The following is a 24,222-nucleotide window of genomic DNA, read 5'->3' on the forward strand; positions in this document are numbered from 1 at the left end:
TTTTGGAGATATTATTTGCATCTCGGTATTTCCATCCAGCAGATTTTATGCAATATCCTAAAATGCACATAAAAAAGCTTTGATGGAAACAGCTATTGATGGCTTTTCTTTTGTCTGTTTTAAAAAATATAATAAAGTGTGTTTCTTCAAGCTCATGTCTTTGTGACTAATAGTATTTCTTGTTATGTGTCACTCTGAGTCGTCTTGCATTGGGAACGCTGCCAATCGCTGCTGGCTTTGGGATATTTGTAAGACATCATCAATATCCGATTACATAATCCTATCGCCCAGCCCTAAATGCTATACCTATACTCAACAAGCCACATGATATGTCATTCATGTATACAAACGGTGCTAGTTATGCTCAAAGTTTAATATTCGGTCAACCTGTTCTCAGAAACACGTTACTATACCTACATATTTGCTCAATTATTTTTATGTACCTTGTTGTACGTAGTGCTGCTTCATGGTGAAATAAACATTGGAGGCACTACAACAACACTTCATACAATGCTATCTCATGAAATATTAAAACTTTTACTATAGCACATGAATTGTAATTAGGGGTTCAAAGAAATGTTGATGCATCGATTATGGACTTTAAAAATCGATTATCATTACTATGTTAAAACCCAATGTGACCATCTCATTACACAAACTTTATCGGAACAGACACGGAGTGAAGTATGCGAGAATTAAGGGAAAGAAAGTGCACTTTGAAGTCTTTATGCTGCCGAGTTCAACCTACATAAGATAAAATTTGTAGGTTATACACCACAGTGACTGCTCTAATCGCTGCCTACCTGGCAGACATCTCAGCCAGGATGAAGGAACACCACCTGCAACTCAACCCAGCCAAGACCGAACTCCTTGTCTTTCCAGCCAACCCTGCTGTTGAACACAACATCACTGTGCAGCTGGGTACAACTACAGTATCGCCTTCCAAAACGGTCAGAAATCTAGGGGTAACCATCGATAACAAACTAAATTTCATAGACCACATCTCAAAGTCTGCAAGATCATGTAGATTTACACTCTACAATATCAGGAAAATAAGACCCTTCCTCTCTGAACATGCCACACAACTGCTTGTTCAGTCACTTGTCATAACTAGACTGGACTACTGTAATGGTCTCATTGCAGGCCTCCCTGCATGTGCATTTAGACCTCTGCAAATGACCCAGAATGCAGCAGCACATCTTGTCTTTAATGAACCAAAGAGAGCACATGTTACACCACTCCTTTTCTCTCTCCATTGGCTGCCGGTTGATGCACGTATCAAATTCAAGTCTCTGATGCTGGCATACAAAACAGTCACTGGGTCTGCTCCAGCATACCTAAAATCATTTCTGCAGAGCTACACGCCCACCAGAAGCCTGCGGATCGGCAAAGGAACGTCGCCTTGTACCAGCAAAAAGAGGCACCAAAACACTTTCCCGGACTTTCAGTTTCATCATACCACGTTGGTGGAATGACCTTCCCAACTCCATACATGAAGCTGACTCACTCTCTATCTTCAAAATACAACTTAAAACACATCTTTTCCATGAGCACTTAACTTAGCCGAGTTTGGCTTTCTATGCCATTATTCAAAACTGTTTGGATCCATTTTACAAAAGTAAGTTCATTGTTGCTGCCTTCACTGATTACGATATATTATGTTTTAGCCTAATATTGCTTTTGTATCTGCAGAAAATGTGTTATATCTTCATAAAACAGTTAAAACATGAATAGAACTTAGCTTAGATAAATGTGATAGGTGGGCAGCATTGGCTATGAACAAAAACATTAATTCATTCATAAATGCTACAGGGAATAGGGAGAAATTTCACACTGATCTGAAAGTAACCAGTTGATTAGAGTCACCTGTGCTTGGTCAATGACATAAATATAATGCCCATGTCACGTAATTTTCACAACATGCTGTATTTGGGTTTAGGGGTTCTTTCAAATCTCAAATCAAAGTAAGTATGAGCAATAGTAATATTGAGGCATGCCTTAGCAAACACCACTAATTAAATCTCTATTTATCGCCAAACAACCAAGCACAATGGCGATGGTTCCTTGCTCACTCTTTGCAGAGATCAAACCAGCAAACTTCTGGTTAGCAGCCTGCAACTTTACAGCTTTATAGTACCTCTTTACCCCTAGGTGGTTTAATAATAGTAACATGCATTTCCTCCGTAGTCATAAAGTTGGGGGAAAAACAATGGAATGCCAACATGTCTCTTGTTAGGACTCCATCACTCTGTGATCCTTGCTGTAATTGGTGTTAAAGCTTCAGGAGCCCTGATCACAGTAGAGACCTCCTGCAGAGTGGTCCGCTGGATTAATCCCAGAACAGGCACCTCTGTTGTGCCCCGCGGAGCACAAGAATTCACGTGTACATACCCCCCCTACTCCTTGGCACGTGTACGTATCGAGCACTTTATCTGCTCATGGAGGCAAGGGGAGGGCTGAGATGTGTGCAGTTTCCATGACAACCACTCAAGAGATGGTTATTAGAGTATCATACAGCATGTGAACTAAGCCTGGTCAGTTGCCAGTGTGTAAGTATTGTTGATGTGACCATGTGTCCTTTCTGAACTGTAATCCAAATAAATAAGGCACTTTAAATGACCTCTTACACAAACAATGTTGCCCTTGACTACAAATGTAAGACTCTAAAAGAAAAGGCTCTAAAACTTAGCCATTATATAAAATAAAAAAACAGAACATTTGATTGTAATTCACCATCAGGCCCGCTGCTGAAAAAAAAAAACTATTCTAGGGGAAACAATACAATTACCATCTCTTTTTTTTCAAAATATTTGAGTAAATAAATAAATTCAAAATAAAAGTTTATTAATTTATTTAGCCAATTTATGTAATTGTTATTTACTATTATACTGTGGGATATATCTACATTATATCGGCCACCCTGCAGTAAAAATAATCAAAACTTCCGAAGTACAACATAAAAATGCAAGTCTACCAAACACTATACTGTGTAGCTAATTATTCATATAATCTCCTGTAATCTTTGAGGCTGTAAATTATTCACTCATATGTTTAATTTTAATCAGGTTAAGAGTCATAAGCGACAGTCATAAATATTTGTCAAGGTTTATGTTCTGTAAAAATTTGGTCTCTTAAAAGCCCTCAGGTGATGGTAGCAAATAAATAATTGGAATACATTTCTGGTGTCCACTCAACACACACAATTTACTTAATTATCATTAGTTCAGCTATTTTACAATGTGTAAATATGTGTGGTGTTTCTTTTTTCTATATATCGAGTGTCACTAGCCAATCCATTGTACACAAATTTGATATTGTCACATTTTGTATAGATGAGGCTAGAGAGAGCAGTATCTAAATGCAGCAATCCTTTAATCCACAATCAAAAGAAGACAAGAATACGACGACGACGACGACGACGACGACAAAACAAGACAGTCGTTTGCGGTAACATTAACCATGCAACAACAAACAAGAACTGACAATCATGGAACAAACCTAGAGGGTATTTATACAAAAAGGGGCTGATGGAGAACAGGTGAGAGAGATGGGGAACAGATGGCAGTGATGAGGGCAGTGCATCCTGGGAAATGTAGTTTGGGGGAAACTAATGACAAGACTAAAACTATTTCAAAATATGAGTCCTTATAACGACTATGACTGTGACAGAAATCTGTTTTAATTTATTTAAAAACTCAGTTGTAGTTTTTTAACAAATGGCTAAATATGGAAATCTAAGAACTTTGAAATTGATTCATTAATGAACTTGATACTATGGGTCTAAATGGAGGGTCCTCTAAGGATTTATGTATTTTAGGCAGGGCATATACAGTAACGTCAAAATTATTTAAAGATATTTCCATTCTTGTTCACTAATGATACTGTAGTTATCAGTTGGATTGAATAAAAGTTTTTTTTAATAAAAAAAACAATCTTGTAACATCCTTTTTATTTGATCAATATATGTATTAGAATTCATAACAACAATCCCACCTTCTTTATCTGCTTGTTGGATTGTAAGATATGGATCATTAGTAAGTATTTTCAGGGCTTCCCTTTGTGTCTTTGTTCAATTTTGATTTCAAAATGTAATGACAAGAGGTTCCTGTAATCATTTATATACATCATCATTGATAACTGGTGTAAAAGTACTCTTTGGTTTAAATTGTTGTATATTTGGGGTTGTATTGGCTAATGGATTATAATAATTCTTCAATTGAACATTTCTGAAAATTTGTAATAATTCAGTTTTAACCATAAATGGATTGGTACGTGGTAAAAATATAACCCTTTACTCAATACTTCAATTTGTTCAGTTGATAATTCCTTGTCAGACAAATTAACATTGTTCTTGAGGATGATAGTTATTGGATGAAATTACCTCCCGAGATCCCTTTCTCGGGTGCTCTTCTTGTTGATTTCTTGCGTGTTGATTCCGTTTGGAGCAACATACTGGGCTGATAAGTAAGGGTTAATGCCCGACGAGGTGTCCATTGTCAGGTTTTAATGGACAACGGCGAGGTGTGAACTGGCCGACGCGCAGCGGAGGACGGTTGCCTCCGCCGAAGGCCATTAAAACCTGACAATGGCCACCTCGGAGGGCATTAACCCGCTTATACCATGGTCACTTGCCAAATAAAACATTTTTAAAACATTAGTTTATATTTTAATTAGGCTAAATCTAGTTTTTACAAATAATAACTTGCCTGACGGTTTATTTAGCAACCGGAGATATTTATAGTCTGCTCAGCTTGTAGAACCCTTCAGGACTCAGAAATACGTGGCTGGTGAACGCTGGTATCTTTACCGCTTTTTCTGTAACGCTTAATTATTGCTTTAAACACAGCATTACAGGTCATGAATCTGGTGTCAGTTATAATATTAAATTCCCTTATATGGCGGTTGATACCGGCTCTCAGGCTCCTTAGGCTTGAAACGCTGTACTCTCCTCCTGCCTTGGTTGTCTGGACAGCTGCGTAAAACTCCCGCAGGGTCTCATTCAGAGCAGCAGCGGTGTAATTTTCAAAGCTGGAGTCCATTTCTTTTTGAACAATAAAGTCTCTGAGTGTATTTACTGCCCATTTCGGATTTTTTTTCGTGTTGATCTCATCTTTTTCGTCTTCTATTTGATTCAATTCTCCCGGTGTTATCTCTTTGTGTCGTTTCTCCGTTTTATTAAAATTGTTTCTTTCTTCAGCAGCATCCCAGTCGTCAAAGTTGTCATATTCTCCATAAATGTTAAAAGAAATAACGAAGTCGCTCATTGTTGTATTAGTAGCCTATGTAATATCTGACTAACGTTAGATGTTTGTTTTGATAGAGCAAATTGTTAACGGATACTTTGACTGCCTGTTGCTATGGTTACTCACAGCTGTTGTAGGCAGCGCATTTATTTATTAATTTCGAATGGTAAACGGGCAGTTTCACCAGAACTACTTTACTAGGTGTCCTCTATCACTTTTTAACGGACACCCTGCAGCCAATCAGAATCGAGTATTCACCCAGACCATGGTATAAGATGTTATAGAAGATGAAGAAGTGTAAGAATCAACCGATTCTGAAGCGCTGGTAAATCTTGATGTTTTACATCCTTGTTGATGTTGCTTAGATCTTTCTGTCATCCAAGTGTATAAATTGTGATCTTTGTAGTCCATGGTGTCTATTTTGAATTTATGAATTATTATATTAAGGAAATCGGTTCTGAACTTGTGGAGTTTTTCTTCATTTTTTCAGATCATCTAAATACTTTGTGTCGTAAGCTTGTCGGGAGTTCAGTTTCTCAATTCTGCTGGTAAAAGTTTTAATTTCTTTCTTAGAGAAGTCTACAACTAATAGTCTCAAGTTCCTCAAACAATGACACATGGATTTCACACCATTTTATTTAAAAAAAAAAGTCAGGGCCACTTCGACCGATTGTTAGTGCTTTTTGGATGTATAGTCCTCGAGGGATTCTTCCGTTTCTGTAATATTCACTAAGCATGTGGACAGATTTAGAAAGTTAGCCATATGGGATTAGGAAAAACTGTTGCCTATATGATGACATACTTTTTATTTTTGTGAGAACTATCCCTTTAAGACAGTATTGAATGTAGTTTTTTTTGTTTGCACTGAATTAAGTGGCATCCACTCACCCTCATATCATGCAAGTGAATGGTGACCAATATTTTTAAGTTCAAAAAAGCACATAAATGCAGCTTAAAAGTCATCCGTATGACTCATTACATTTTGGTCTCTTCAGAAGACATGGATTAACCCACATGAGTCTTATGGATTAGATTTATGCTGCCTTCATGTGCTTTCTGGAGCTTCAAAGTATTGGTCACTATTCGATTGCATTGTATGAACCTTCAGAGCAGAGATATTCTTCAAACAATCTTTGTTTGTTTTCAGCAGAAGGAAGTTAAACACATCTGTGATGGCATGAGAGTGAGTAGATGATGACAGAATTTTCATTTTTGGTTCAACTCTCCTTTAAGAGCTTTATTTCTTTACATTTTCTCCAGTTCAAGTGGTTTGTAGCAATCACTCTGTGCTCTTAAAAAAATTGGCTGTTAGAGCAGAGTAAATACATTACTTTATTTTTAAAGCCATACATCATGGTGCCGTCTGCTTGATTTTACGTGCTAACAGTAGAGGTCAGGTTATCCTTCTCATCTGAGTCACAGTGGCTCTCCGACCCCCAACAGCCAAGAGATTTTGGAGCTCCGCAAAGCAACAGCCTCGTAATTTATTCTGACATTGTACTGAAGCGCCTGCTAATGGCCTTTGCTCGGGCTCAGACAAACTCCATCCATTTATTGCATATTGATTGGCAGGGGCACTGGAATGAAGGGCATTGTGTTGGTTTGGAGAGAAATGCATTTAAGTAGAAGAGAAGAAGTCTGCTTTTAGACGCTGAGCTGACACATGCCCATTTATTCAACAACAGTTCCAGCTTCGGTAACTGGGGGCATTATTTCAGTTTTTAGTAAGCACAGACCGATTTCAACAGCACAACTTTCGGCCAACTGTTGGCGAATTCATAGTGCGATCAGTCTGATGAAACTGTTGCATTCCGAAACGTAATTCATAACGCAATGCAACCTCATGTCATCTGAGATGTGTATGACTTTCTTTCTTCTGCAAAACGCTTTTGAAGATTTGTAGAAAAAGATCATGGCTCATCAGGCCCATAGAATGTGAGAGGATGGTGATTAGAAATTTGTAGGTCCAAAAAGCACAGATACTCAGCATAAGAGTAATCCATCCTATCTCCAGCAGTGCCATTGATGTCTTCTAGAGCACTTTGTGTGTGGAAAAGTATGATATTTAAGCACTTTTTAACTATAAAAGATTGTTTCCAGTTAGGTGTTGACGAATAGCTGAATTTACCTGAGTGCTCCTGTGATGCCAGCGCGTTGGTACGTTCCTTCGTCTCACTGGTCATGTGTCTGTCACACATCAGTTCATGTGCCAACATGCTAATATATATATATATATACACCGTACTGTGCATATGTTTTAGGCACTTGTGAAAAATGTTGCATAGCAAGGATGTCTTCAAAAATAATGAAATAAATAATTTTCTTTTATCACTCCATGTGATACAAAGTCCAGTAAACATAAATCAATATTTGGTGTGGCCACCTTTGCATTTAAAGCAGCACCAATTCTCCTATGTACACCTGGACACAGTTTTTGTTAGCTGTTGGCAGATAGGATGTTCCAAGCTTCTTGGAGAAGTCACTCCAGTTCTTCTATTTATTTAGGCTGTCTCAATTTCTTCTGTCTCTTTATTTTATCTCAGAGAGACACAATGTTCAGTGAGGGCAATGTCATCTGTTGCAGGGCTCCCTGTTCTTCTATTCTAATCTATTCTATTTACAAAATAAATGTTTGGGAGTCTAACATTTATATTTCCTATTGACACACTAAAGCTGAAGATATAAATAACCATTATGTACCTAAAACTTTTGCACAGTACTGTATATATATATATATATATATATATATATATATATATATATATATATATATATATATATATATATACACACACACACTGGTGGCCAAAGGTTTGGAATAATGTACAGATTTTGCTCTTATGGAAAGAAATTGGTACTTTTATTCACAAAAGTGGCATTCGACTGATCACATTTTACTATTACAATTTGGAAAAAAAATGTTTTGTCTTTTCGGGCACTACTTACGCACCTTAAAGTCTAGCTGATCCCACAAAAGCTCAATGGTGTTAAGATCCATAACACTCTTTTCTAATTATCTGTTGTCCAATATCTGTGTTTCTTTGCCCACTCTAACCTTTTCTTTTTGTTTTTCGTTTTTAAACGTGGCTTTTTCTTTGCAATTCTTCCCATAAGGCTGCACTCCTGAGTCTTCTCTTTACTGTTGTACATGAAACTGGTGTTGAGCGGGTAGAATTCAATGAAGCTGTCAGCTGAGGACATGTGAGGCGTCTATATCTCAAACTAGAGACTCTGATGTACTTATCCTCTTGTTTAGTTGTACATCTGTCCTTCCACATCTCTTTCTGTCCTTGTTAGAGCCAGTTGTCCTTTGTCTTTGAAGACTGTTGTGTACAGCTTTGTATGAAATCTTCAGATTTGTGGCAATTTCAAGCATTGTATATCCTTCACTCCTCAAAACAATGACTGACTGAGTTTCTAGAGAACGATGTTTCTTTTTTGCCATTTTTGTCCTAATATTGACCTTAAGACATGCCAGTCTACTGCATAATGTGTCAACTCAAAAACAAACACAGTGTTCTGGGTGAATCAAGCAATACTTGTTATCAGTCTGACGTTTACCATCCATTTAGGATGATTAATGTGGTTTGCATGGGCATGGCATGGTCTTAGCCAAGATTAGAATAGTCGCTAATCACGAAGAGGGAAAGCAGAGCAGTGATTGAGTGCCTGCTCTCCTACTGCTGCGCTAATGTCATTAACAACAGATACACAAGCTCATCAATCCGTAAAGATTGCTGAGGAATTCATATCCAGACCAGATCATCAACAACAATTAACAGACGTCAAACTTTATTTAACGTGTGCGGCTACATATTTCAAAGATCATAATTAATGTGTGCCATATGTTTTGAAAGTGACTTTGACTTTAAATTAGTAGTCCTAATGTGCTCTTTAGAAAACTGTGGAGATCAGTTAGGAGAGGATTAAAGGTTGAGTGATAATGGAGCACAGGTATTTTTACCCAACGTGTGGTAATCTCTTATACAGGATTACTGATATTTGGCTTGCCAAGGACTGATTCATGCTGAATTTTTTAGGTTAATGTCATTATGGCTAACACTGAAGGACAGTGCTTTTGTGCAATTTTATTCCCTTACGTTTGCTATTCTCAATAGTGTCCACATATACAGTAGTACACTATGCACTGTTCTTGGGTCTTTATAAATGGCTACTCCTTGAGTTATAATTGCAGTGCATTGTGTATATTTTTAGTAATGCTTTCTATTGCTCATACTTGAGGCTAATTTATACTGAGTGAACAAGCTTTTAGAGGAAATTAATTGACATTTTTGTTCTGCTGAGGTGTTTGTTTGGTGATATTTCTCCTGTTCATGAACATCTCTGAAATTATTAATGGGAGAACACAGCTTGTCCAATAGTCAAATTTTAAAGTTAGTGTTACAAAACTTGAAAGCATATCGATTTTAATTTGAGAACTTGTCAAATAAATCTTTGCACAGGTAAATTTAAATTTACACAACAGCCTGATAGAATAAAATAAAATGTTTTAGATTAAAACGGACCATATTATTACTTACTCAGAATTCTTTATACAATAGATGTCACCTCTAAGTAAGATATAATAAATCTATGTACCACTGCATCAGAAATAGATGTGTAGAAAGGTGAATTATATGGTATTTCCAGTATTTGCTTACATTTCCCTTATTTAGATGGTAATACTGATTACAAGATGGTGCAGCGGATGGCTGCTTCGGTGTGGAGCTCTCTAGCTTTTTTGTTACTTTTGGTTGTTTGTCGTGTTTTTTGTCACTCTTTCCCGATCAATTTCACCAGAGATGAACTGCTGAATATTCGACAGAGCTTACCTGATAATTTTTTTATTATTTCTTATTTACAATCATGTGTAACAACTAAAGAGATTGTAGCAAGATAGGTTACTATCTTAATGTTTAAAATTGATAACTTTGAAGCTGTCAACAAAGCAATTTTAAAATGGCATCGGGCATGGTATAAATGGAGGAATTGTCCATCTAGGGTGCTTTAGATCGTTCAGCTCTTCCATTGTATAAATTAGGCTTTAGGTGTAGTGGTTTGTTCTATTTGGAGTGTAGCTCATCCCACAATGTTTGTGCTGTGGATACCTAAAATCATGTGGTTTGTTGAGGACAGGTGTGATGTTACTTTTCTTAGCGATCAGGATTATTATTTTCACCTGGAGGACAATAAAACAGGTGAAAAATCCCATAGACTCCCATTGAAGGAGAGACACGAACCATATCTAGGGGCCAGATTATCGTAAACAGATTTTCTACTATCGATCCGTCCGATTACAAATCGTTCTCGGCCAGGATTTCTCTCAACATTTAGCTAACCATGCTCAACCGTGCTGGAGGAATGGTTTTCGTTCGTAGCAAGTTAGCAACTCACTAGAGTTTCTTTGACAATGGCAGTTTAACTCAGTTGTTTCTAGGTAGCTGGCGAAGTTTGCCTTTATTTGGGTGAGGTTAATAAAAGTTGATATACACAAATTTGTGTATGTTTAGTGTTTTAAAATTGTCATTATTTTATGATTGCTCAACTAGTATAGTAAATACTTTTTCTACACAACCTTTTCGTCAGGGAGGTAGATTATGCTAGCTAGCTCATATAAAACATCAATATGTTCCTCCATAATATATTTTTTAGCTAGTCTGGGAACTTTTACCTTTCTGAGTATTTGTGTCCAGTTGCATGCACAACTCCTCAGTATAAGATGGTAAACCTCTCGCCTTTTTCTCTTTGTAACATGGGCCATGTCTTTTCTGTGCTTTAGCAGAGTAAATAACAGAAAAAAGCAGTCCTAAAAACTGGAATATGTGATTGCCCTCCATAGCGCACACACTCCAATGTTTACTACTCATGCCATCGCCAACTGCTGGATCTGTTCCATACATTCTAATCCTGATTTCACATCACAACAGTGGATAAAGAAAGTGTAACTATGCCAAATGGCCTGGATTGGCTCGGAAACGGCATGGTTTTGTGATGAGAACCATTCAGTCTGATTGTTGAACAGCGGCTATAGAGAACTAGCAATGCTCTTGCAACCTCCCAGAAAAATCTAGCACAGCATATTCTTCCATTGGCAAATATCATATTTCTGATTGTGTCATTGCGCACAACTTTCACAGGTAAAACAGCAAACAGGCACATATTTGGGCCCCTGAGGGAGATTGTTGGAAAGGTATCATCATTACTGATTTCTCAGTATCCAGGTAAGCAGCCCACGATCCAACTAGCAGAAGAAACACCTGCACCCAATGGAGCTAACATGAACCATGGAGAATGTTTGATTCATTCCCTCAATAGACAGGAACATCAGCTTCTGAAAGAGAAATCTTTGGGATTGAAATCTGAGAAAACCCACAAACCAGTAAATTAACATAATTACAGATTCAGCTGTGGTGGGCTAGAGGAATGAATTTGACACCAATCACACAATAGTCTTTATCTTCAACCTGCTGCTATATTATTTTCATTTCAATAACATTTGACATTGACATTTGGTTTAGCTTTAAAAGCTATTGACTATTATGTCTAAAAGGGTTCATTATGAAATGTACTTTGTGAAAAAGGATGCCTTAACAAAAGTGAATGTAATTGCTAGACAGTTCAACTCCATAAATGATGCACCTGGGCCATGAACTACATTCAAATATTTTATGATTTAAAAAAAAAACATTTGCACCTTTTAGCTGCTCTTTTAAAGACCCGATGAATGGTTCGACAAATTAAAGTTTTGATGTTAAAGCAGGAAGTTATGGCGGGATATATTAACGGGCTTGTCCTTTATTTAAAAGGCTCATAGCCTTTGTCACAGCCAGGCAAAACCATGATTTGCTAGGATAAATTGGAGTAATATAGGACATTTCTTTCGCACTTTAAATTTCCACAATTTACTAATTGTCAACACTTCAGACCAACAAATGAGACTTTATTTCATGACAGTCCAGCTAAAATATGGTAGTTATAACATAGATTTGATAGTGGTAGAGCAAGAAATGCTTTGTGCTTTAGTGTCTACTTTACCCAATGTCCCAGATTGCCTTAATTCGTCGTACTTATTGCTAGTTGGAAACAAGTGGTATTAAATTAAAAGATACTTTCTTATTCTAGAAAAAAGGGGTGTGAACAGCCTCTAAGGCTACGTCCACATTAATATGGATACATTTGAAAACAGCCATTTCATTTTCAAGCACTTTCCAAAAGTTTCTCGTCCACACTAAAATGTATAAGAACGCTTGACACAACTATCCATCGCCAGACAGCATTTCTGAGTTAAGTTCCCATCGCCTTCGAAGGAATGAAATGTGAAGGTTGTTGTACAAAGTGGCATTTATCTTTAACAACGGTCTCAGTGTGAATAACAGGCACAACAGTGCTACAACATGGGCCGCCATCTTGAATGTTTTGGTTTGAATAGATTACATGACTGCAATGTTGTCACAACAAAAAATATGTCATGGCATTTTAAAATTATCCACTTGGGAGAGCGTTTATGAAAAGCTTGATTTTCGCTGTCAAAAACACCATCTCGGAACGGAAGCCACAGATGCATTTTCAAACAAAAACATATTAGTATGAATCTGGCTTAAGACTATTAAAAGTACATTTCCTAAAAGTTAATTTGGTCAACGTTTATGCTTTTACTAATATATAGATTGCCTTTAAAAGCTACCAGACATGGACTAAAAGCCATAAAACTTTTGACTTTATGGGGTCTTTAATCTTTAAATGACAGTTAAATGTGGCAAGGTGTCATACAAGTTATATTTCTTCTCCATTTCTTTCTGTCCTCGGTTGAGGTGGCTAAACTTAGCGCACACTAAACCCTAAAGTGGCACTTTTAATTATATCATCCTATTAATTATAGCGGTCAAACATTCTCCATACCATAGTCTTGTTATACTTTACAAACCATTAACTAGATTCTTACATTTTATTATGACAATTCGAGTGGTGCTTGCCCGTGCAAAACGTGTATGATGCTAGGGTGCTCAGAGTGTTAATAACATATAACTATGCGGTTCCTAGAGTGTCCAAGGTGGTTACTGTGACGTTGTTAGGTGGTAGCGAGGGTGTTTTTGGTGGTTGCTGGCTGGAGTCCACCTCTCCTCAATAAGCTGCACAATTTGAGGTATCATTCATGCCTGTAGCGCAAACGTTGTGGGATGAGTTGTGCTGAAGTATAATGCTTACGGTTAGGGGTTTATTTAAATCCTTAATCCTAGTGTGAGCAATACCCTAAGCAAAGCACAACTAATCATTGCATATAATGCACAGAGAAGAATAGATTTCATGAACTATAAGAATTCTCTGCCCTGATTCTATGCTGTAATAAATTTCTGGCTTGTTTGTCGAAAAAGAAACAACAGAATCCACCTGAAACTTTACTATATGCTGTATGGTGCATTGAGAAACATTACATTTACCACTTGTGCCATTACACCAATATTCAGCTGACTTTGATTTGAACTACATTTTGCATTATATTTTAAAGTAACTGTCAATCATTGAAGTGTAACTAATGCTGGCTATATTTTATACAGTGTATTTACACATTGATGTACTTTAACCATATATTACCAGCCATCTCTCAACATAAAAAACAAAAAAAATAGAAGAAATAATTTCTCACTCCCACTGTGTGAGTATGAGATTTGTCTGCTAAGAAATGACTCGCATATATACTAAATAAAGATTACATTTTCCATGAAACCATGAAATAACCATGGCCTATTTGGTTAGGGGCCCTTTATGTTGATATAGTGCTGAGTCTAATGGAAATAAAAAAATTAAAAAAATTAAAAAATAATATTTATTCAAATGTATGCAGTTGTGCTCCTTGTACATACTGTATTGTCCATAGGGATAATCCTTACAGCAAGAAAATACTATGATAGTACCATGGTACAGTAATTGTGTCAGATGGTAATACCATAGTACTAAATAATTACCATTTTCATGAGGCATGCTATTTACATGATACTCCAAGATATGTCAATAAATACAATGGTGCTACCATTGTAAATGTGATAGTAAATAAATGGTATTATCATGGTTAATTTCCAAAAGCCATGTAGTACCATAGTACTTTTTGTTAGTCAAGTACATTTTCTTGTATAGCAATCATTAGCAATTTTACAGAAAATATTGTAGAGATGCAACTGAGTAAAGCATGTGATGCCGCACCAGAATACATCAGATAAGTGAATGTACAGAACGAGTGTGGAGATGGATAGAGGAGTGTGCGTTTTAATGGAGGCAGTGAGTGGACTGATTGAGTCAGATATTGAGTATGAAGTACAGAGTGTTTTCAACTGTCCTGCTCTAACTTCCATTAGTGCCCTTGTGGAGTTTATAATAGCCTTCAACGGCTAATGCTTGCTTTGTCCACTGTAAAAAGTGAAAACATAGAGCTATTACCTTAAGGAGATATTTCTACCTGATTTGACCCGTAAAGGTAACTTTAATAAACAAATATGCCCTATAAAGACAAAACACTGTAATTACGGCAACACTGAAACTAAAAATTTCTTCAAAGTTGTTTGATTGTCCAGCCACATGTGATTAAAAAATGTTTTCTATGAATCCAAGCATAGTTAAGCCAAACCCATCTGTCAGTACAGATCATAGTCTAAAGGCTTCTGGTTTTAGGAAATAATGCATCACAAATAACAAATACTTTATATACATTTTCAAATATGCCGTCTCATATTCTTGCAACAATAAAACATTTTAAAGCTTTAAGAAGCTTGGAAAAATGTATTCTTTGAATTGAAACAATGGGCTCTATTTTCATGACCACGCTAAGCGCAGCACTACGCACAACGTCCATGCACTACGTCTTATCCTATTTGCATGAGAGCGCTAATTCTAAGTGCAATTTTTGTGCCAGCACAGTGCGAGTGGGCATCAGTGGGAGTGTTGCGCTATTTGTGTGTGTATGCGTTACACCGTTATGGCAACAAAGTTGTAAAATTGTATTTAATTTTACACAAATGAGAAAAAGGGTTATTAAGTGATTTTATCACACTAGGGCTTGGCGATATGACAATATATATAAATTGTGGCGATGATATAAAGTGTCAATCAAGATTTTGCTATATCGCGATATGTAAATATCAATATGCACAGCGTAGGCTTATCGATCAGTGGGCAGGGCTTCACGTGAGACTGAGAGAATTAAAGAAACATGGACAGGTTTTTTTGGCATTAAAATGTTTTCTTTAGTCGCCCAAGCAAATTTAATAACATTCAGCTCACGTTTGGCTCTTCAAAAGTGCTAAATATGCTTCTCATCTGACACACGCATTTTGTGATTCATGGGCACGGTGCTACCTTTGGAGCACGCAAGTGCGCGTGAGTGCAGCTGGCTCCCCGATATTTGTGTTCTTGAGACAGGAGTGCAGAGAGGGGTCACTCATGCTACTCAATAATTTTTTTTACCCTGACAAAAACCCTGAAGAAAGACATCTCCACAGAACAGGAGAACTCCCAAACCAGTCAAGAAAATGAAGAGAAGCTTGTTATTAAAACAAGTGCAACATCTGTGGTGTTGGTGCACATGTCGAACAACAATAATCACCCTTTATACAAGCAATCCGTTTTACCAACTCAAAATGAAGCACGCAAAATTATTTTCTGTGGTAATCAACATTATGCCACAAATAATGTTGATTAAGCTTAACTTGTATTGAACCCAGAATATTCCTTTAACTAACACAACATGGAATGATTGAAAAAGCCTGAAGGGGGGCCTGGGTGTCTCAATTAAAGCAATTAAAGACGCTGACAACCACACCTGGAGTCACAAGGTCAAATCCAGGGTGTGCTGAGTGATTCCAGTCAGGCTTCCCAAGTAACCAATTGGCCCAGTTGCTAGGGTGTGTAGAGTCACATTAGGGTAACCTCCTCATAGTCGCTATAATGTGGTTCTTGCTCTCAGTGGGGCAGTGTGGTGAGTTGTGCGTGGATGCCGTGGAGAATAGCGTGAAGCCTCCACACGCGCTAGATCTCCACGGTAACGCGCTCAACAAGCCACGTGATAAGATGTGAGGACTGCCGGTCTCAGACGCGGAGGCAAATGAGATTCGTCCTCCACCACCCAGATTGAGGCCAGTCACTACACCACCATGTGGACTTGGTGCACATTGGGAATTGGGCATGACAAATTGGGGAGAAAAGGGGAGAAAAAAAAAGCCATTAGGAGAGAGACTATATAAACCTCCAAGGGAAGCAGAGTGGAGAATAGCAAAAACGTAATTTTGCTCTGACAGCGAAAAACGTCGCATATAAAAGTAATTTGTCCATGAACTCACAAATGTTTTGAAAACTCACCTCGAGGCATTTGAGGTCAGGCACTAAAATAGACAATGTTTTTAAAACGTTCACAGGCACCAGACATTTCGCGATATTTCACTGGGTATGTTTAGAACATTTCCTCTTGTGATTCCTGTGAGGTGAGCACACTCACACACATTTAATGAGGGTGGTCAGTCAATCCTGAAAATACATCAAACTAAATGGAACCCTGAAGCTTTTTAACTTCCAAATACAAGAAGGGCTGTCAAGAATACAAATGACCGAAAGAGAGGTGCAAAAAAAAAAAGTGAAGCAAATAATAACAGGCATGAAACAAGTGATTTGGAGAATTTTGGAGACAAATGCAGCTTACACATCTTGTGCTCTCTAGTTCAGTGATGCTCATTTCATGCAATCAACCACCGTATTACATGCATGTCTTAAAAGCAATTACTGTATAACAGCACAGTCCTGAGAGGTCATTAAACAACATGACACCTGAACCAGTTTGGGTGAAAACATTTTTCAATCTAGTGACAGTTCATTCAGGTATAAAATAAATGGCAGTTTGATAACTATAATTTTTTATATAAACTGAAAAGGCCTATCTGTGGGTGTTTGCCTCTTTAGAGAGAAAAAAGTCACGCACACATTCACTGTTTGAGCTCATTATCTCAACATGCTCATTACTGCTTCTGTTTCTTTTAAGGATAACAGAGTGGTGCAGATGGTTTTGTTATGAACTGTATTTATCTCTGCCACTTTGTATTTATTGAACATAACGTGAATCTGATAACCCACAGATTTATGTAAAGTTTATTCTATAAGCATTCCATGTGGGAGATGAACCTGGTGGTTATCAAACACGGTATTTTTAATTCACTGCACAGTAGTTGAAATCTCTGAAGTGTAATTGCACATCCAGAGAATAACAATGTAACTCATTTGCAACATTGCAACTTCACAGTGTACTTTATAATTAGGAGCAAATAATAACTTTGCCAGCAAACTACAATAAAGTTATAGGATTATGGCTTAGTTTCAAAACCGAAGTGTACTTTGGGCCTAAAGATTTAATAAAAATCCATTCATATTTTGTGACATAATATGTATCTCTCCCGCGACCCTGTACACAGGATAAGCGGTTGACGATGGATGGATGGATGGATGGATGGATATGTATCTCTAGGGTAATTAAAGAATATTCAAAACTGTATCAGATGTTTACAAATAAAAAACAGAATAATTCTGAAATATTTTTTTTTCTCCCTACATTTTGAATCTCAGGGGCATTTTTTGTCATTTTTGGTGGCATTCAAATACAATTTGAATTTTTTTTTATTTAATTTTGTGGATGAAATGTGACTGAAACCAAGATTTTAAGGGTACTCACTAAAAACTGTAAGAATACAAATACATTAAACATATACATCCTTGTCTCTTACATTTCTCTTTGCTACTCATACATCAGCAGACATGGGAAAACCTCCAACTAATGTGCAATCAGTCACTCACCTGCTGCCAGCTGCATCCATCCGCAGATCTTATACACAGTGGCTGTACTGCAGAAGAAGAAGAGGGCAAAGCAGCCAATGCAGGATAGCACCAGCACCATGGACATCCCGATGAAGAAGGATGCTGCTTTAAAGGCGCCTGACGGGATGGAGCTAAACTCGGTGAAGCTACCCTGACACGTCAGGTCCCGGGACGTACCGCTCCCTATACAGTAGTGAAAGAGGCCAAAGTAGCCGGCCTGCGGCGTGTCCATGCCGTCCCCGATCCAGTAGGGCTGAACGAAACATACCACGTTCACAATGGCGAAAAGGATTGTGAAGATGGCCCACAGGACCCCGATGGCACGAGAGTTCCTCACATAGTTGGTCTGATAGATCTTGGCTGCCTCCGTGGCTGGGAGCATTGTTGCAGATGTGCCAGGGATCATAGAGAGAATCAGTCCAATATGAAATGGACTTGGTTTGGACTTGGACCTCTCTGGATTCAGATCCAATCTGGATTCAGTCTTGACTCAAATACTTTCTGAATTCAGGTCAAATATTGATTCGATTTGGACTCAGATGCTCTCTGGATTCACGTCCAATCTTGATTCAGTCTGGACTCAGATGTTGTCTGGATTCAGGGTCCAATCTGGATTCAGTCTAGACTCAGATGTTGTCTGGATTCAGGTCCAATCTGGATTCAGTCAGGACACAGATGCTCTCTGGATTCAGGTCTAATCTGGATTCAGTCAGTCTCGGACAGAGATCCTCGTCAAATTTAATCTGGACTCTGTACTCTCTGGATTTAGATTCTATCTAGATTCAGTCTGACAATTTGGATTCAGTTAAGATTTCTTATATATTCCTTTTGTTGATGCACTTTATGGTCAATCTGGATTCAGTCCTCCATGATGTTGCTTAAACTCGAGCCACAGACAGTACAGCACACAGTTGTCAGGACAGACTAAGCACTTTTAGTGCCAGATGTCACATTGATTCGTTCAGCGTGGATGTGGAAGTCTGTCGGTGACTCCAGTGATGTTCTGTTCCAGCTCTCCTCTGATTCAGTCTATATGCATCCAGCCAATCTCATTAAGGTGAATAATCACACTTGGGACAGCAAGATAAATTACTACACTGATATGAAGAGCATGCACTGTATCAGCAACAATACGCCCAAAGGAATTTGCCGTATTAATACTTAATGATGAAAAATAAGATGATTTGAGAATAATCCAACCTTAAAAGACTGTGTACGGTTATATGTAAACAAAAATAGTCAATAAAAACAGTAATCTATTTTATGCAATCCAAACGGTTGTTGCCAAGATAAGATATAAGATATAAACATCTTCCCCTGCTGTCGAAATTTAACAGAAATCTCTCACATTCAGACGACGACACTTGGGTAGCATCATATTATGCGTGTCCATTCATCTCGGATTCACGCGCACCGAACGTTGCAACAAGAAAATGTCTCTATCCTCTCGGTTGTCTTAAATGCGCACCCGCGGTCCAACCTACTTTATCCTATTCGCGCGTCTCAAAGCAGTGAAACAAAATACACAGTGATTTTGTTTGACAGAATAAATGCTGAGATAAGATTCATACCGCACCTGCAAATCTCAATGTGACGCGCTCGTGAGGATGGAGAGCAGCGCTCGAGCGCCCAGCGCAGATTTCTGGCACACCCGAATATACACAATATGCGCCTGTCACTCCCGTCCGCAGAGCAGAAGAGAGAGACACCGACATCACTTCACACGTACACTCATTCTTTATAATCATTAATCAATGTATATCTGCGCCTTCGATTTATATTATAATTTTTAAACGTTTAAAATTAAATTCTAGAGGCTTTACATATCCCACAGCCCTATCCGGAAGTGACGCAAATGCGTGACTTAAGTAGATCTGTGTATAGTTAAGTGCTGGATGTGGACACTCTGCAACTTTAAATAAAGCTACGAAACTCTTATTAATATTAATGCTTCAGCATTATATAAGGTTTATTGCATGTTTTGATATTTTAAAAACGGTTTTATTTGTAGAGAAGTGTGAAGTTTGGCGAAGCCAGTTAGGTGAAACGTCACTTTATGTGGGATTTTCAAATAGTTGCGTACTAATGTGAATATATGTTTTGTTATGGTCAGATAATGCGTTTAACGCTGCAGTGTGATAGTTATCCTGAGGACACACTGCGCTCTCTTACTTTCAGACTGCCATGTAGGGTCACCATACGTCCTCTTTTTCCCGGACATGTACTTTTTTCCTGACCGGCGTCTGGCCAGGATTTCAATAATTCATTGTGTGCGCGCTCTTATTTGCATTGCTTTAGCCACTCTTTGTAAGCCCCGCCTTTTCGCACACCAATTGGTCGATTATAAGAGGCGTGCAGCAACTATTGGCCAAATTCCTGCCTGTCAATCTCTCGCCAGCGCGAAAAGTCTTCGGCATCAAACATTCGCTTGACGGTAGCAGTAAATTACATCTGAGTGTAAACAATGCCCAAACGAAAGTGCAAATTTAAAAAAGATTTGCAGAAAAAATTCCCATGCTTTCGTCCAGGTCGAGATCCGTGGGAAGTAGAATGTATAAGTATGACATGTAAAGCTGGCAGTTTATGTTTCAGTTGCTAATAAAGGTGCTAGTGATTTTTTAAAAAAATTTTTTTTATTATTATCACCAAAGTTTGTACAAACACTTGTGTATACATCATTGACATACAACATAGATATAACAAAAGACTTTCACACTAGGGGGCTATTACTAATTTATATGAAGATATTAAAGCAATTACAAATTGTGTAAATGTTTTAATTGCTTTTTGCTTCATAGAAAATCGAAGTGAATCAATATAAAGCTCAATTTCTTTCTTAAATGAAGTAAAATAAGGTTTTTCACAGGAGAATTTACATTTATGAACATAAAATTTTGCCATTAAAAGAATAAAATTGATTATATAAATCTGACAATGCTTGATTCTACTGTTCTCCCAAATACCAAATAAAATATGTTTCCAAAACAACATAAATTGGTCATCAATGTTTCTTGTGATAAAATCACAGACATTTTGCCAAAATGGTCTTACAACTGGGCAATGCCAAAATAAATGAACCACAGTTTCAGGGCAACTGTCACAAAAGGTACAATTAACATCAATATCACTTTTAAATTTTATTAGGTAATGTTTTACAGGGTATATTCTATGTATCAATTTGAATGATACCTCAACTTTGTTTGTAATCAAATATTGATTAGGTATAAGCCAAACCTTTTTCCACACAATATCTTCTGTAAAACGATTCCAATATGAGTAAATATAAGGCAAAGACACATAATTTCTTTGAAATAACTCTCTTATAGATCTGTTCTTCGCGTTAAGGGAAAAACAGATATTACCTACATAAGTACTTACTATAGTAGGTGGGGACAATTGTTGAGTATTAATTCTTTTTGATGTTTGAACAGCATACAGATTTCAGGAGAAATTGCTCCAAAAACTTTTGCATATTCCCCTGGTGTTACAGGAATCTTATAATGCGCCAAAAACTCATTGTAAGTGAAAAGAAAACCCTTTGAATTAAATAACTGATCCACCAATATGATGCCATTATCAAATGTTTCAAAAACATCGATTTGCGCTTATATAATATATCCCTATTGTTCCATATATAATACTTATGTGGTGAAAAATTATGCTTGAAAATCAATGACCATGATAAAAAGGCCTGGCGATGAAATTCCGAAAGTTTCATTGGTACTTTATCAATATTATAATTACAACTAAGAAGAAAATGTATATTACCAAAGTTAGAAAGAATATGGGAGGGTATAAAGTACCAAACTGAGTAAGGATTTCTGACAATCTGACGAAGCCAATTAACTTTAAATGTATTATTTAACATTTCAAAATCCAAAGCATTTAGGCCACCATTTTCATATGAATTAGTTATAAATGTTTTCTTTATGTAATGTATTTTGTTTTTCCAGATAAAGTCAAACAGTATTTTATCTATTTCTTTGCATATTTTTTTATTAAGATGCAAAGCCATTGCTGCATAAGTCAGTCTAGAAATACCCTCAGCCTTTGTAAGTAAAACTCTGCCCCTTAAAGAAAGATCTCTCATAAGCCAGTGATTTAAGTTCTTTTTAGTTTTTTCAACAATAGGATTCAAATTTAATAAGCACCTTCTGTGCTGATCTTTAGTAATGCTTATTCCCAAATACTGAACCCCAGATTTTAAGGGAATACCATTATAAGATGCTTCAGAACATTCCTTGATGGCCATAAGCTCACATTTAGCCAAATTTAAGTAAACACCAGATGCCCTTGAAAATTCACAGATTAATTCAGTAGCCACTGAGATCTGGTCTTCGTTTTGAATGAAGAGCGTAGTGTCATCTGTTAATTGGGTTATTTTGATCTCTCTATCAAAGATAGTGATGCCTTTCATTGGACTTGATTTAATATGAGAAGAAAGAAGTTGACTCACTAATAGAGGTATGGAGAGACAGGGCACCATTGCCTAATTCCTCTAGTAATATCGAATTTAGGGAAAGTACCATTTAATAATTTAATAGAACAGTTGCCTTTTTTATAAAGGGTTTTAATTGCGGAAGAAAAAAAATACCAAAATCAAATTTCTTAAGCGTGTCAAAGATGAACTGATGCTCTACCGAGTCGAATGCTTTATAAAAATCTAAGAATAATATAAACCCATTATCATTAATCAATTCTGATTAGTCCAGGACATCCAACACTAATCTTATATTATTCGTTATATGTCGATTTTTCATGAAGATTGTGATTCATCAATTACAGAATCCAAAACATTTTTTAATCTTCTAGCTAAAATTAGGGCCAGCAATTTATAATCCTTGTTTAATAAACCGATAGGGCGCCAATTATCAACATATAGCTTGTCTTTTTTTGGTTTAGGGAGCAATGTAATTAAACCTTGTGTTAGAGTTGGTGGAAGATACTGTCTCTCAATGCTTTCAGCAAATACTTCTACAAGAAAAGGAGCCAATTCTTTGGAAAATAATTTATATAATTCAGATGTCAAACCATCAGTACCTGGTGATTTGGAATTTTTCAGATGACTAATGGCTTCCGACAATTCAGATATTGTAATAAGTTTATCACAAGAGTCCTTTTCATGTTTTTCAATGGGTTTAATTTGTAACGAATTCAAGAAGGCATCAGCAGTCACCTGAGACTAACTAGAGGTATACAGATTCTTATAAAATTCACTACAGTACGAGAAATTACTGTATGATCATCCGTTGTAACCCCATTAATGTTTAACTTATTAATGGTGTTACTAACAAAATTCCGCTTTTCTAAACTGAAAAAATAATGTGAGTTTTGTTCCCCTTCCTCAAGCCACTTTCTTTTAGAACGAATAAAGGCACCCTCTACTTTTTTCTTATACATGTCATCTAATTTACTTGTTAAGTCAACCATTTCTAATTTTTCGTCCTCTAGAAGAGAATTTGGATGTTTCTGAGACAAATTTGTTATTCTCGTTATTATTTTAGTTTCTTCAGATCTTTTACTTTTGGCCACTAATGAACCATATTTTCTCATATATTTGCCAATTTCAAATTTTAGAAGTTAGCCAATTTGTACTGAAGGCATTTTCCATCTTGGCTTTAGTCCAATGACTAGAAATTAAATCTTTAACTTTCTTTTGGACCTCCTTATGCAGCAGAAGGGAATTATTAAGTTTCCAATATGAAGAATTTACATTGTGTTTCATGAAGCAGCTTCACTTTTATATAAATAGCTCTGTGATCTGTTAATGGAGTAGGTAAAATATCTACATCGATCCCATCTTTGTCAAGACTTTCAGAAACTAACCAATAATCTATTCTGGACCGATTGGAACCTGATTTGTTACTCCATGTAAAGACTATATTATTAGGGCATTTAGATCTCCAAATGTCTATTAGATTAAATGTATTCATGAAGTTTTTGAGATTAGTATTTGTAGATATTGGACGTCCTGATGGCCATTTATCAACAGTATAATCCTGCACAATGTTAAAATCCCCTCCAATTATAATATAAGCATTTGGATATTTATCTAACCAACCTTTAAATGTATTCTCTATGACCCCTAAAAGATTGTCATTTTCTGACTTCCTATTGTACCCATAGATATTAG

The 24,222-nt window shown here is 36.9% G+C and overlaps 1 protein-coding gene across 1 annotated transcript in view; it reads right to left on the minus strand.

The window, feature by feature from the left end:
* LOC127637156 (LHFPL tetraspan subfamily member 3 protein) overlaps positions 1–19,930 on the minus strand; it is a 46,252-nt gene extending 26,322 nt beyond the window's left edge. The window contains exon 1 of the mRNA XM_052118074.1: positions 18,069–19,930. Within this exon, the coding sequence (XP_051974034.1) occupies positions 18,069–18,495 (427 nt within the window). The 5' untranslated portion in view covers positions 18,496–19,930. The remainder of the gene's footprint in view (positions 1–18,068) is intronic.
* Positions 19,931–24,222: the final 4,292 nt, after the last annotated feature.

The sequence above is a fragment of the Xyrauchen texanus genome, chromosome 45, assembly GCF_025860055.1.
Source record: "Xyrauchen texanus isolate HMW12.3.18 chromosome 45, RBS_HiC_50CHRs, whole genome shotgun sequence".
NCBI lineage: Eukaryota > Metazoa > Chordata > Actinopteri > Cypriniformes > Catostomidae > Xyrauchen > Xyrauchen texanus.